The sequence below is a fragment of the Apiospora kogelbergensis genome, assembly GCF_038363985.1.
Source record: "Apiospora kogelbergensis strain CBS 113332 chromosome Unknown utg000002l_segment0_segment0, whole genome shotgun sequence".
Classification (NCBI taxonomy): domain Eukaryota; kingdom Fungi; phylum Ascomycota; class Sordariomycetes; order Amphisphaeriales; family Apiosporaceae; genus Apiospora; species Apiospora kogelbergensis.
This window is the reverse complement of record NW_027117419.1, coordinates 4,431,672-4,446,142: the sequence shown is the minus strand read 5'-3', so window position 1 is coordinate 4,446,142 and position 14,471 is coordinate 4,431,672. Positions and strand designations below refer to the sequence as shown.

General features: G+C 58.0%; 5 protein-coding genes across 5 annotated transcripts; 3 read left to right on the top strand and 2 right to left on the bottom strand.

Moving 5' to 3' along the window:
• Window positions 1-633: 633 nt before the first annotated feature.
• On the bottom strand, window positions 634-5,526 carry PG998_004378 (uncharacterized protein; the record flags this gene model as incomplete). The annotated part of the gene is made up of 7 exons (XM_066871196.1): window positions 634-1,097; window positions 1,187-1,654; window positions 1,739-1,999; window positions 2,097-2,351; window positions 2,499-3,893; window positions 3,971-4,016; window positions 4,990-5,526. The coding sequence occupies 7 exons, from the start codon at window positions 5,524-5,526 to the stop codon at window positions 634-636; spliced, it is 3,426 nt and encodes a 1,141-aa protein (XP_066734946.1).
• Window positions 5,527-6,044: 518 nt separating this feature from the next.
• Window positions 6,045-6,923, top strand: PG998_004377 (macro domain-containing protein; the record flags this gene model as incomplete). Its single annotated transcript, XM_066871195.1, has 3 exons — window positions 6,045-6,296; window positions 6,337-6,659; window positions 6,749-6,923. The coding sequence occupies 3 exons, from the start codon at window positions 6,045-6,047 to the stop codon at window positions 6,921-6,923; spliced, it is 750 nt and encodes a 249-aa protein (XP_066734945.1).
• Window positions 6,924-8,148: 1,225 nt separating this feature from the next.
• On the top strand, window positions 8,149-9,435 carry PG998_004376 (uncharacterized protein; the record flags this gene model as incomplete). The annotated part of the gene is made up of 1 exon (XM_066871194.1): window positions 8,149-9,435. The coding sequence occupies one exon, from the start codon at window positions 8,149-8,151 to the stop codon at window positions 9,433-9,435; it is 1,287 nt and encodes a 428-aa protein (XP_066734944.1).
• Window positions 9,436-9,746: 311 nt separating this feature from the next.
• On the bottom strand, window positions 9,747-11,762 carry PG998_004375 (transporter; the record flags this gene model as incomplete). The annotated part of the gene is made up of 6 exons (XM_066871193.1): window positions 9,747-9,946; window positions 10,019-10,335; window positions 10,475-10,955; window positions 11,070-11,307; window positions 11,395-11,496; window positions 11,574-11,762. 6 exons carry the CDS (start codon window positions 11,760-11,762, stop codon window positions 9,747-9,749), a joined length of 1,527 nt encoding a protein of 508 aa, XP_066734943.1.
• Window positions 11,763-12,402: 640 nt separating this feature from the next.
• On the top strand, window positions 12,403-13,987 carry PG998_004374 (uncharacterized protein; the record flags this gene model as incomplete). The annotated part of the gene is made up of 4 exons (XM_066871192.1): window positions 12,403-12,879; window positions 12,959-13,122; window positions 13,238-13,687; window positions 13,810-13,987. 4 exons carry the CDS (start codon window positions 12,403-12,405, stop codon window positions 13,985-13,987), a joined length of 1,269 nt encoding a protein of 422 aa, XP_066734942.1.
• Between the last annotated feature and the right edge of the window lie 484 nt (window positions 13,988-14,471).

Genomic DNA, 14,471 nt, shown 5'->3' with positions numbered 1-14,471 from the left:
ATGAGGTGAGCACATTGCAGCTGGGGGCGTGAAGGGGGCTGCAGGACGAGGAGGTAGGGAGGTTGGGCTCGCCGAGACTGGGCTTGACTGGACTGTCGGCCGCCGGATGCGAATGCTGACATGCATGCCAGTCCCCCAGCTGTTCTCGTCCCTTCATTGGCATTTGTCAAGCGGGGTTGTTCGATTATGAATCCAGCATACACCACGGCAAGCCGCTCACCCAGCACTAGATGATTAGCTATGCTTTGTAATCTAGATCTTACCACTTACCCATCTTCCCCCTGAGATGGCGGCGTTCTAGCGCATCCCCAATTAAGGACGATTATTAGCTAATACCCGCGCGGGGGATACACACTCATGTCGCAGTCTCTCGATCGCCCACTCCCTTGACTTAGTAACCTGTCGCACTTGGCACATAACAATTGAACTGTTCCGATGACGCCATTCGTCCGCTTTGGACAGGAGGGCAGCCTTGTGAGTAAGCGAAGCGATGGAGGGCAACTTGAACCATCATAATGTTGACTGTTTACTACCCAAGGACTAAACTAAAACGACCACTTATGCGAGACCCGAGGGGTAAAAAGAAAAAAGAAAAACCGACCTCCAACCACCCCTAAGCCGTCAAGCCGCACACTATATCTTATCAAACATTCCCCGTTTCTTCGTCGCAGGTCCCGCCGCATCCCCATCCCCACCCCCACCCCCATCCTCCGCCTCCGCCGACCTCTTCCTCCCCCTCGCCGCCTCCGCCGGACCATTCCCAGGCCGCCCACCACCGTTGTTGTGCCTGCGCGTCCGCGACCCGGAGCAGACGTGCACGAGCCCGCCGAGGGTCGGGTCGTCCTCGTCGATGCCCCACACCCTCTTGCGCGCCGCCCGCGCGGCCCGGTCCGCGGGCCCGTCGACGCCGCGGTGCCGCCGCAGCAGCTCGTCGACCGTGGGCTCGGGCGGCGCCGCGCCCGGCACCGCGCGCCCGACGACGCGGTACGCGAAGTCGTCGCGCAGCCACGCGCGCAGGCTCTCGTCTTGCACCTCCTGGCCGGCCCACATGTGCGGCAGCTCCTGGCCGTAGATGGACTTGCCGTGGAGCATGAGGGCTGTGGCGGGGTGTTAGCAATCGTGGCCATCGTCGTTAAGCGAACGGTGAAAGCAAGAGAGGAAAGGATGCATCCCGGCTGCGACTTACTTGTGACGTCGTACACGTCTCCGTCAACCGTGACCCAGGCCCCGTGGAAGCTGCGCGGGTTGTCGTGCTTGGCCACCTCGCCGACCGGGATCTCATGCAACTCGGCGGATGCGATGCGTCCCACGATGGCCTGCTTGCAGCGGTTGTAGATGTGCACCAAGGCCCTCGCGGTCGCGTCCTGGCCCTTGATGGCCTCCGACGCGTCCTTGCCGCCGAGGGGCGCGACCAAGGGGCGGGTCCACTCATCCTCGGCGGCTTGGAGCTTCGAGAGGTCGAAAACCCAGCTGTGGATCACGAGCTGCTGTTGCTGGAGCTCTTTCTGCGTCATGTCGGGCACCAGCCGGCCCACGGCGAGCTCCGCGTAGTCGGCCATGGTGTTGGGCGCGTGGTCGTCGTGAAACTTGCTGGCCTCCCGCCCCAGTGCCGGGCCCATTATGTCTCTTCCTCCGGGATGGCGGTCTACGTAGTCTAATCATTGCAAGCAGGAACGTAAGCAGGTGGCACCATACGGAAATCAATGGAGGAAATGGGAAGGGAGGCGATGCAACGTACCTGCAACGTTGTAAACGATGCCGTCAACGGCTATGTACATCCCGGCCGTGGGGTTGTCGTGCCACCTCAGCATGCTCGGGGTGAATAGAGAAAGCGCTGTCTTGGGCGGGGCTTTCTGGCCCCTGAAGAGCGCACACCGGAATGGGAACAGCCGCAATAAAAGGTCGTCGTATACCTCCGGGTCATCGGGAAGAGTCTTTGGACGACCGCCGGGGTTCTCCGTCAATTGGGTTTTCTCCCTTTGCGTACTATAAGTGAACTCTGTAGTAGAAAAAACCACACGTTAGCCACACCGACCATCTGCTCTAGAGTAGAAGAACCAGGGTTAGGGAGAAACGACAAGGAGATGAGTACGTACTTGTGATGTCGTACACAGTCGTGCCAATTACGATCCACAGCGGCATGCCCTCCTGGCCGTCATACTCGGAAATCTCGTCGGCAGTCCTGGGAACAAGAAGTTTCCCCATCTTGGGGCAGATCTGAATCAACTTGCTGCGGATCTGATCGGCCCCTGGGTGCCCGTCTTCGCGTAGCTTGGGACCGAGTGGGCTCAGCGTGATCAATTCCCGTCTTATCATCTCCGCGGTGGAATGTCCCAGTTGTAGACATAATTCTGCGCACAAGGTTTCTGCATATTAGCCATCATTCCCTACGTGGGGGGTCGCTCATACGTGGGATGTGGTGGGTTGGTATGGAGAAAGAGATAAAGAGGAGGAGAGGGGCATAAGACAAGAAAGGAGAACATGTGGGGGGAACTTACCTCGTATTGAGAATATGTCATAGCCATCGTTGCCGTCGGATTCAATCACCCAGAAATCTTCGTCATCCATGTTATTGCCGACCTCACCCGTGGAGAAGTGCACGGGATAGAGAGACCGCCTCCGTGGGTGAGACGGACTGGGCGTCCGGCGAGGTTGGCGTGCCCGGGAACCAGGTGTCCCCCATGGTGGCGGCGGCGTCGAGGGTGGGCTGGGGAGGTAAAAGTCCCTGTCGTATCCGGCGGGCGCGTAGCTTCTCGTCCACTGGTAGATGGGGATGTTGTAGAAGTTGACGTTGTAGGAATTGTTCGAAATGCGGGCCCACGAGTCGTCGTACTCGGGGATTTCAAAGGCGAACTCGCCCCAGTGCCACGGGCTCCGGATGGTGTAGTGGTGCACCCAGAGCTGCTGGTACGTGTCGTAGCACGCGTCGAGCCAGGCGTGCGGGATGTCCCACATCATGCCCATGGGACAGAAGCGGTTCCAGAAGGCGACCAGGCCGCCTTCGGGGTCGCTCCACGGGCCGGGCCGGACCTCGTTCTTCTTCTGGAACATGTCGAGCGTCATGGGGTGCAGCGTCAGCGGCTCCGTCCACCGCGTCGACGCCGAGACGCTGGGGTGCATCCAGTAGCTCAGCGGCGGCCCCTTCCAGCCCGCCTCGCCGGCCATGATGGGGATCGACGCCATCATCAGCGACGCGATGCAGCCCCAGAGGTTGATGACGGGGCCGACCCGCGGGTCGAAGCCGGCCTCGAACTGGAGCTGGCCGATCCAGCTGATCATGTTCCCGAGCAGCAGCGTGCAGCGCGGCAGGTCTCGCTTCGTGTGCGCCTCGCGGAACTCGAGGATCCATCTCCGCGCGTTGACTTGGCTCCACGGGCTGAGCGACCACTTCGTGTACTCGGCCTCCCACCAGGGCCGGACCGTCGCGTTCCAGGTCGTCAGCCTCCTCCAGTCGCTCTGGAATGCCCTGTATTTGTCGTACATTTCGGGGGCCACGTCTTTGAGGGGGCGCGTCAACCGGGCGCTGTGCCACCTTGTGAAGTAATGCGTGTATCCCATTTGTCCCACCGAGCTGAGGCTATTCGGGACCCGAAGGGCAGTGGTGCCCCAATGCGAAACGACCGTGTTCCAATACCCCTCGGAGACTAAAGAGGTGGCAAACAGAGACGGGGCGACCAGACGTGGAACCTGGTAAACATACGGCGGGCACCATCTTTCAGGTATCATGCCCGTACAATCATAATTCTGAGGCCATCTAGGGACAGAAAAGTTGGTGTTGGCGCCATTTGCAAAGTCCGCCGTGTCTTCATTCACAAGTTCGGCTTCGAGGACGCCGCCGAAGAAGCTTTGCTCAAACACCAACCCCGCCTCGCGACCGAGCAAGGGGGGACGATCTGTTGTTATCGGTCAGCAGAGCTCGGCATGGTTGGTTCATTGGAAGGATTTCATTTGGAGACAGGCATAAACGTACTGGCTCCAGAATGAATGGGGCCCAAGGTCCAGGATCTTTCCGTCGTCTACCATTGAAAATACTGTGCTATTGATACCCAAATCAGTCTTGGAGGGAGTCTCGTCCAGGGTCGTTAGCTAGGCCTACCGCGAGTTCATGAAGTATCTGTAGAACCATGGTATGAGTATAGGGGCTTGGATGGATCTGCAGTGGTCTTGCTTACTACATCGACTATTCCTAGAATAGCGTTATATTTCTCGGATGGCTTCGATTCTGTGCTCAGGAGACATCGAAGAGGAGCGATATGGAAATTGGATATGAAGGTATCCGGAGGATTCCAAGTCAGTTCATCAGCCAAGAGGGAGTCTTGGAAGCTGTCTACAAACTCCACCGCGTTCATCACAGTTCCATCTGGGTTCCTGGAATCTAGCTCAGAAGCGGCCTGCTCGATCAGCTCTTCCAAGGGTCTAGTTGCTTCCGACTCAGGCAGGTGGACAAGGGGATCCGGAACGTCAGCGCTGGATGCAGTGTTGTCTGGAGTGGCGGTTTGATTCTGATTATTGATTGGTGGCCTCCGAACGAAACGTGGTAAAATACCGCGGTTCCTGGTCGATCGCAGTACAGGAACGATGGAATGAACTTCGCCTTTCAAAAGTTCGCGGAGATTGTCGACCGTCTCCTGAGAGAAGACCCAAGCCGAGTAGCCGAGGCAATGCTCGGTCTGGTTGATGCTTTTCTCGTCTACGAACCCCATTATGCAGAATCGAAGCACCTCCTGAAGCTCTTCCCTAAGCTCAGCAGCAGTGGCTCTCTCTGATTCCGGACGCTGTAACAAGACCGATGGCGATTGCGCACCGGTAAACATACAGAAATCTGCCATCTCTTGGTTCACATCTGACCACCATTGTATCTGGCTGAAAAGGACGGTATCCAGCCTGTAATGAGTGTCAGTGACGACCGGGGAGAAAGAGAGAGGAAGCTGAAAAGGAGGCCAGATATACAGACCAGGGATGACGGGCTTCAATGATGGTATTTAAGACACGATTGACCACCTCCAGCGCTATGCGCATATATTTCCAGATGGCGGGGTTGTCGACAGTCCACCATCTGTTGTGGTAGTTGAGCAGATCCGGCTGAGGAAAGGGGATGCCGGCTACGGCGTCGACTCGGAGGTCGAACCACCTGTCCCTTCTCAGGAAGTCCAGCCAGCCATCCTCGTTCACTTGGATCAGATTGGGGTCGTTTTCGATATCGTCACGATCGGATAAGTCGTTGAGGGACCCAGCCAAGGCGTCCACGCGCCAGGACATGACGCCGGCCCGCGAGTATCTCTGATAGCGTTCCGAGTAGAAAAGTTCATCCAATTGGTCCATGGACAGCAAGGGCTGCTGGTCCATAGGAAAGGCGCCCTTGCCCAGGTCCTTCCACGATATGGAGGGGATATAGGGGGCCAGGCCCGAATGGTGGAGTCCATCTTTAAACGTCCGGAACATAGGGTCCTTGGAAGGGCGGAAGTGTTGAGCCCAAGGGGATTCCGGCAGCGAGCCGTCCACCGGCCGGGTGGTAGGTTGGTCCATGGTCGTGCCGACTTACACCAAGCCAGACCAAGCCAAGTCAAGTAAAGAATACAGATAAAATATGCAACTACAGAACGAAGGAGAAAAATAGATATATTCCCATAGCATGTTGTCGCGAATGAGGGAAGCGCAACATGGTTAAGGTGGCCATGGCCGCGACCTTGGGGGGTGATGGATGCATTGCGTTGTCACTGTCGCGGCGTTCTTTGTGCGAGGAACGAAGCATGTGTCGGTCCATTTCCGCATGCGAATCCAGACAAAGAGAGCAGGGGAATAGAATTTAGGGGACCATTTGCCTGGGGTAAGCTGGAAATTGGAGGGGTAGTTGCTTATCGGTACCTGGGGTTCGGCGATAAGCCCGGCCATGCTACGCTACGTCACACTCACTCACTACAAGCAGCTTGGATGCAACAACGAAAGAACATCATATTGCCATTGCATTCGATTGACGAGCTGCCCACCCCCAAACCTCCCCGTACATGCTCCGATCGTTCGCCACCGCTTCCGCCAAGACGAAGATGGCGCCCATTCTCGCAGCCGACATCCCTTCGCTCAGCCTCCTCTACAAGCTGAAGAAGCTGGACAAGGCCCAGACCACGCCCGTCGCCGGCGCCTCGCCCCGGCACAACGACCGCATCGCCCTCATCCGCGGCGACATCACCACCCTGGCCGTCGACGCCATCGTCAACGCCGCCAACAAGTCGCTGCTCGGCGGCGGCGGCGTCGACGGCGCCATCCACCGCGCCGCCGGCCCGGGGGCTGGTGCGCGAGTGCCGCGCCCTGGGCGGCTGCGACACGGGCGCCGCCAAGCTGACCGACGCCTACAACCTGCCCTGCCGCAACGTCATCCACACCGTCGGCCCCATCTACGACGACCCCCGCCCCGACCGCAGCGAGGCCGCCCTGCGCTCCTGCTACCGCGCCTCGCTGGACCTGGCCGTCCAGCACGGCCTCAAGACCATCGCCTTCAGCGGCATCAGCACCGGCGTCTACGGCTACCCCAGCTTGGATGCCTGCCAGGTCGCCTGCGACACGGTCAAGAGCTTCCTGGACCAGCATGGACAGAAGCTGGACAAGGTCATCTTTGTGACCTTTGAGACCAAGGACGTTCGTTCCTACGACTCCACCCTGCCGTGAGTTTCGCCTTTCTACTTCTGTCATTGGCAGACGGCGCCTGGTCATTTCCCAAGCACGCTAACCTCTGAATCGAATGAATGCTTAGTCTCTACTTCCCGCCCGACACGAAGACCTCCGTCGACCAAGAAAAGGCCGCCAAGGACCAGGCAGCCGAGGCCAAAGCCACTGCCAGCAAGCTGCCCGATGTGCCCACCACCGATCCGGCTGATCCCGATCCCGATCACGCCCAGAAGAAACAAAAGCAGAACGGAGAGGCTTGATCTCCCTTTCTTTTGGCGTCATGGTAATGGGGGTCAATGAAATGGCCAGAATGACTTTATGGAGGCATGGTAGCATGGCGTTGGCGTTACATTTCCACAACGGGAAATGATGGAGCCCAGGACAACTGCACAACAGGACGGATATATCTTTTATACCTTTCAGACACTACATTTGGTTCCTGCTTCAGAAATATGAAAGACCATTAACATTTTCCGTTGTTTCTCTATGTGATGTGCTGGTTCCTTGTCGAAAGGCTGGTTGACCTTCAGGCCTTACCTTCAGACCTTGAGAGAGGGGTTTTGATTTGTTCTCAACCTTGTAGACCAGATCATTTGACTGTGCAATAGATTCTTGAAAGAGCGCCATCAATTGTTGAAGCTGATGAGGCAATATCCAGCCTCATAACACTACATCAAGACGAAGATCACATGCAAAGGCGAATGGGATGGATATATTTAGGGATATATATGCTAATGAAATTCCACCAAAGTCCCAGCCAGTAGCATCAGCATTGGCTACTACCCTGTGTCTTACTGTCTCTAACTGATTGACATACTGAAGCATACCGTATGACTTTGAGTAACGATGTGTCTCAACACCGGAAAACATAAAACTCCGACACCATCATCTTTCTCGGACACAAGAGATCCTCGCTCTGTCCGGTTTTCTTCTGTATCCCCCCTGAATCCGCAACAAGCACCAGTCTCGCAGAGCCTTTCAGCCATCCCGAACGCCTTTCGTCATTCGGCATCGAACAGACATCAGACTGGACACTATGGCGGTCATGAATGTCCAGACTGCGGCGCGTTCGTGCTAAAGGGGGGTTCCTGGACGAAGGAGAAGACGGCGCGAAATAGGTCCTTCCTTTTGACGTTGCTCGCCGGTATGGACAGTCCAGGCCCAGGAGCTGGTCGCGACCCTGGCCCGATCGAGTCGAGAGAGAAGCCGCAACGCTCCTCACGCTTCCAGGACAATGCCAATGCATCTCCTGTCTCTGCACCAGGCCAATGGGACGAAGCGGTCTCTGAAACAACATTGGCATCGGCCAGAGAAGATGCTCCTCCTGTTGCAGGCTTGAAGGGCGATGCTGTCCCTGAGACCGCTCAAGTACCAGAGAATGACTTCTCCCCCTGGAGCGACTCAAGACAAGAGCAAGGCTACCGGCGAGGAGCCGCCGCATGTGATCCATGAAGCAGCCAAGCCAGTGAACAACACCCCCTCCAGATGGAGAAACCACCAAAGACGGATAGTAGCGACCACGGCAAACGCTGGTGCGCGCGTTGCGACCAGTTGAAACCGTCCTCGCAGTTTCATAAACAGCAGCGCGGCCGCAACAGCGAGTTCACGTTCACAAAAGCATGCCTAGAATGCCTGACCCACCAGGCCAGAGGGATGCGCGCCCTGGCACCAGCCGTCCAGGCCTGCCCGCAATGCAGGAAAACCCATCCCGGAACCGACTTTCTGGCCGCCGTCGACCCCGAGGAAGAGCACGTCTTGGCCACCCGACAAGGACCGTTCAAAGCCTGTTGGGGCTGCCGTCTTCTGAGAGTTACGCAGTGGTGCCGCGAATGCTCCAGGGTGCTTTCAAAGGCCGATAAGGTGCTGATCGCGTTGAGCGACGACAGGCAGCTCCTGTGCCACGCCTGTTCGTGGGACGTGCTGACGGAGTCGGATTGGCAACCATCACCACCCTCACCGAAGATTCCCGCTGTAAGATTCGGTATGGATGGCTCTTCCAATGGCCATGGCAATGGAAATCGAAATACATCGCCTGCCCCCAGAGGATCGGCAACTACGACAAACAACAGCAGCACCAGGAAGAAGCGCCAACTGCCACCATCTACTGAACAGAACCCGAGCGCAGCCAAGAAAACCAAGTTCGCCGTTGCCCATGGAGACACCCTGGTCCATAAAGTCGATGTCACCACCGATTTAGTCACCGGAACACATCCCGACGCCGTCAACTCAGCCAGTAGTGGAGGAGGCACATCGGATGCTAATAAGCCTGGTCTAGCAGCACCCGCACCAGAAGCACCAGAAGCACCAGCAGCACCAGCAGCACCAGCAGCACCAGTAGGATACAGCGCCACTTCTACAGATGTTATTGCTATTGAAAACACAGGAGCGACACCCATCTCCACCCCGACAGCAGTACCGGCAATCGACTCCAAGGTCCAAGGCAACTCGCTCGAGGCCACTATGCATATTCCGGGGCCTAGCTTCAACGCTCACCGCAAGAACACCCTGGCCCAAGATGTCATGGGTCACTTCTGGACCGCCGCCCGAAAGCCCGCACCCCGAATCCTACCCGCCCTCCACCACAATGCCATTAGACTCGTCGGGTCTACGTGGCTAAGGCTTCCGCCTTTGAACGTCCTGGGAAGTCGGTTTGCTGAGACGTTGGGACATCTCAAAATCGATGCTTTTGGAAGCAAGGAGGATGGAAAGGAAAAGGGGCCAAAGACTAGAGAAATTCGCATGCGCGAACTGGAAGATGGACGTGGCAAATGAATGACATGGATTCTGGCAACAGTCTTGCAAATCAAGACACCTTATGATCGCAATTATTCTCAAGAATTTGGTATGGCGGGTGATTGATTCATTGCATATTGAATATTGGCAATACGCACATACTTAGATAGATCAACAAGGCGTCGGAAAGGGGCAACATAATTTGCGTGACCCTGACCCAAAGGCGACCACGATTACAGGCTTGATAGACCTTTATTTGCGGGTAGGCCCTTTGAATAAAATTGCCCTTATGGTTGTATGTCTATAACAGTTGGACTCATTTGTGACGCCCCGCCCCCTTTCCCAGCTACTCATAGACCGAACATGAAGGTGTGTCGCTGATCCCCCCGCCGGACCTGAGAGGCGCTCTCTTCTGCGAACCGCTGCTCGTCCCAATTGGCAATCTCCCGAGCCCTCTTCTTGTTCTCGAGCTGGTACATGAAGCGGATGAAGACGAGCCCGCAGGCGCCTGCGACCATGATACAGATGGTGATGATCAGGGGCACTTCGTCTGCAGGGAGGAGCGATGTTAGAGACTGTGAATGTGAACATGGGCTAGGCAAGTCGATGTGGACAAACTCACATCTGGGCGCGTACTTGTCCTTGAAGATCTGCCCCGCAATGACCCCCGCGACGTTGCTCCAGCCGTTGACGCCGAGGATGACGCTCCGACTGCCCTTCCACGGCGTGTTGCCCGCGAGCCACACGGCGAGCAGCGGCCCGCCCACGAACACGCCCGCCATGCAGACGTAGGCGAACCCGTAGCGCAGCGCGTTGCGGTCGCTGGCCGCCATGACGACGCACCCCACGACCCCGAGCAGCATGCCGAAGACGGTGTGCAGGGAGCGCTCGCGGAAGCGGTCGCTGGACCGGACGATCAGGAGGAGGCCGATGACGCCGCTGTTTTTTTTTCCGTCAGCGCCGAGTCGGTCAACTAGTGTGTTAAAGGGGTAGTAGGTATGAAAGGGGCGAAAGAGAAAAACACGAAGATGGAAATTCCAGGGCAAGGAAGTAAATAACATGGAACTAAGCAGCTCACGCGATAAAGGGAGGCGCGCTCATCAGCGTCGCGTCGTTCCCCGAGTACCCCATCCCCTTGACGACGAGCGGCAGGAACGTCGTAAACGCCGTGACGGGGAGCACCGTCGTGACGTTGCAGAGCACGGTGGCGAGCTTCTTCCAGTCCGTGAAGACATCGACGACGTCGCGGCGCGTGACCATGCCGCCGCCGCCGCCTCCTTGGGTCTCGGCCTCCTCCTGCGTGCCCGCCAGGTCCACCTCCATGCGGTGCAGGGCGTGGGCGCGCTCCGCCTCGGTCAAGAACCAGGCCGTGCCCAGCCGCTTCGGCAGCACGAAAAGGGTCAGCAGGCCCAGCAGCACCGTGAAGCCGCCCTCGAGCAGGAACAGGGCCTGCCACCCGTGCATGTGCGGGGTCTCGATCTTGAGCAGGCCGTAGGCGATCAGGCCGGCGAAGGCGCCGGCGACGGAGTACATGCCTGAGAACAGGCCGACGCGCCATGCTGAGTTTATGTGTAAGTTTCTCTCTCTCTCTCTCTCTCACTCTCTCACTCACTCTCTCACTCAATGTTGGTTTTGTGCTGGAGACGAAAAGTTAGAAACTCATGATGACTTACCAAGCTCCGATTTGGGATAGACGGTCGACATGTAGTAGTTGCCGATCTGGGTGAACCCGGCCTCGGCGGCGCCGATGAGCAGGCGCAGGGCGACCAGCGTGCCCGAGTTGCGGATCGCGGCGTGGCACATGCAGAGGCCGCCCCAGACCACCAACTGGACCGTCAGAAAGTACTTGACACCCACGCGACGGGCGAGGACGACCATGAAGGGTTGCAGGACGACGTAGGTAGCCGAGAACTACAGATCGGGTGAGCTCCTTCGCGCGCACACAGACGCCCGGCTTTCCAGTGGCTTTCAACTGTTTTTCTATCGACTCGTACGTACCAGGGAAAGCGAGTGCGGGATGGCATCGCGGCCCAGATTGGCGTCTTTCGGGAACGAGCTGGTGGCGGCGAAGCCGACGTTGGTCTTGTCGATGCCGCAGAACTACCCATCCCCATGCGCGTATCATTAGCCAGTTTTGGACCCCAGCCGACACATGTAGACACATGATAGGTTCTTACGATGAACTCGAGCGCGAGGAGAGACAGGACGAAGCAGTCCAGCTTCCGGTTGACGCGCTTGTTGAGGGCCTTCTCCTCGTCCGTCACCGGCACGTAGTGCGTCTGCACGCCGCGGGCTGTCTCGTCGAGGACGATCTCGAGGTGTTTCGAGTCGAGCTCGCCCTTGGCGGGGACGATGGTGCGCTCCATGGCGTTGGCTTGGACGGATGTCTGAGGCCGCTTGAGTGAAAGGGAGGTTTCCAAACAGTGTCATTAGGGGTTTGATGATTCGCATTGCAAGTGGGAAAGGGGATTTCTTTGTAGCTACCCGTCTCTGGGATGTGACGAATCCCCAATACTGTGCACTACCAGGCCATCTTTCATATCATAATTCTCCATGTTATCTACGACCTGGTTTCCCCTTATAGTAATACCCCGCAAGAGATCTTATCATTTTCTAGGCCGATAAGCTTAGCACGATCTCGACCCAGCACATCTTGCAGCAATCTGCATAATAAACGAGGATGTGAGTGGCCCAATTGACCCTTTACCCGGTTTAACCTTACGGGGTATACCTGCGCTCCATCTATCGACCTTGGCAGTTAATGTATCGCTCTTGGCTCATAACAGATTGGGGGATCTGGTCGAGGTACTGATTACTGGGGCACTCGTTCTTGGATGCCGCGGAGTCGTGTGTTGGAGAGATCGGGATGTCATAACCGAAGCGGGTGGGTGCTCGGGGTCCGTCACTATTGCGCATTTCAACAGCAGGCCTACAGCTTCATGTCAGCGCAAAGGACATCTTATCTTCTCACACCAAACAGAACAGCAAGCCGGCGTTCACCAAAACATGGAAGCTGCTTCGTCTTGCATCGAGCCACGTCGTGAGATGGAAGAATCAACATTTGACATCGACAAGGCCCAGGTCGTCGTCAGCGACGACCCGGAGAAGATATACGAAGAGTACCGCTACCTGCGCAAACACTGCCCCCTGGCGCACACGACCCAGTACGGCGGCTACTGGCTGCTGACGCGGTACGCGGACGTCAAGCGCGCCGCGCTGGACTCGGCCACGTACATCTCGTCGGTGCAAGCCGTGGTGCCCAGCGACCCGCGGGGGATCCGGCGCCCGCCGCTCAACTTCGACGCGCCCGCGCACACGCCGTTCCGCACCGCGCTGGCGCGGACCCTGAAGCCCGCGCGCCTCGAGCGCCTCGCGGGGCCCCTGCAGGGCCACGCCGAGGCGCAGCTGCGGCCGCTGCTGGACGCCGGCGGCGGCGACGTCGCGGCCGGGTTCGGCGCCCGCTACGTCGCGCGTCGAGGCCGAGTGGCTGAACCTGGCGCCCGACGTCGCGCCCCGCCTGGCCGCGGCCGCCGCGGCTTGGCTCCGCGCCTGGCGCCTGCAGGACGCCGCGACGGTCACGGCCAACTCGCTCGTCATGTACCAGATCGCGCGCGACCTGCTGGCGGACCGGCGCGCGACGCCGCGGGATCCCGAGGAGGACCCGGCGTCGTCGCTGCTGCTCGAGAGGGATGCCGAAGGAAACCCGCTAAGCGAGGAACATCTGGTGTGGGTATACCCCCCCTTTCCCCTTTTCTTCGTCTTCCTCCCCCTTGATTCGCCCTTCTTCTATGCGTCCTTTTCGTATAGCAAACGACTGACGTCCTCTGGCGCGTGGCAAAAGGGGCTGCCTGCGCCAGTCCCTCGTCGTCGGCGTCGTCGCTCCGCCCATCCTGATCGGGTCCATCTGCAAGCACCTGGCCGAGGACAAGGCTCTCCAGCGGCGGCTGCGCGGCGATGAGTCGCTGCTGCCCGCGGCGCTCGAGGAGTTTGTGCGCCTCTACAGCCCCTACCGGGGGTTCGCGCGCACCGTCTCGCGCGACGTCTCCTTTTTCTCTTACCCCCGCCGCGACGACGACGAAGATGACGATCGGCGGCAGCAGCAGCCCCCCGCCGCCACCATCACGATGATTAGACCCGGCGAGCCCGTGACGCTACACTACACGTCGGCGAATCGCGACCCTGACGTCTTCGCGCGACCCGACGACTTCGTGTTGCACAGGGACAATGTAGCCATGCACATGGGGTTCGGGCGCGGCAGGCACCGCTGCGTGGGCATGCCATTGGCCAGACTGTAAGCAGGCATTTGAGCATTTCCCTCCCCTCCTGATTTAGGGGTGAAAGGGAAGAGACAAGGCGTTCGTCGCGGGTCTGATTAACCATTGGCTAACCATAAGTCCCGAACCACCACGACAGAGCTCTGGAAACGGCGTTGAAGGTGATACTGCGTAGCACCAAGGACTTCGAGGTCGATGGCCCGTTGCAGTATTCTAGGATGCCAGAGCTGGGTATCATCAGCTGTCCGATGCGCTTCTTCTGCGATGATGACGGGGCTGAGAGGTCCAGCCCGAGCTCGGAGGCTCAAGACTATTGATTCGGTGATCGGGTGATCAATCAGAACGGCAAGATCGGATTCGAGTAGTTGCCAAGGACATGGTCGAAGGTATAGAAAACTACCGTTACTGCACCAACTAGATGGCGCTTAGTGCGTTGTGTGGCGGCGTTTGTGACCGCTACAGCTTATGAGGTATTATTCTGCATGGCGGATGAATGCTTGACTATTCATGATCGAAATGCGATCATCATCTAAATAAGTTCACTGATAAGTGCGACTGGCTGTCTATATCGAAGGAGACGATACTCTAGAGATTGCCTTGGAGAAGCCAAGACGCACGGCAGGCCAGACAACCCAGCACACGGGTTGGACATGACACAACATCCGCCCTACGCTTCGGATCGGATGGAGTTGGCGATTTCAGTAACACTACACATACAGCTAACAGGTGCGCTAAGCTCTGGCGTTCGGTAGCTACCCGGCCCAATTCGATAACACAGAAACGCAGACGCCCCCATCTGAA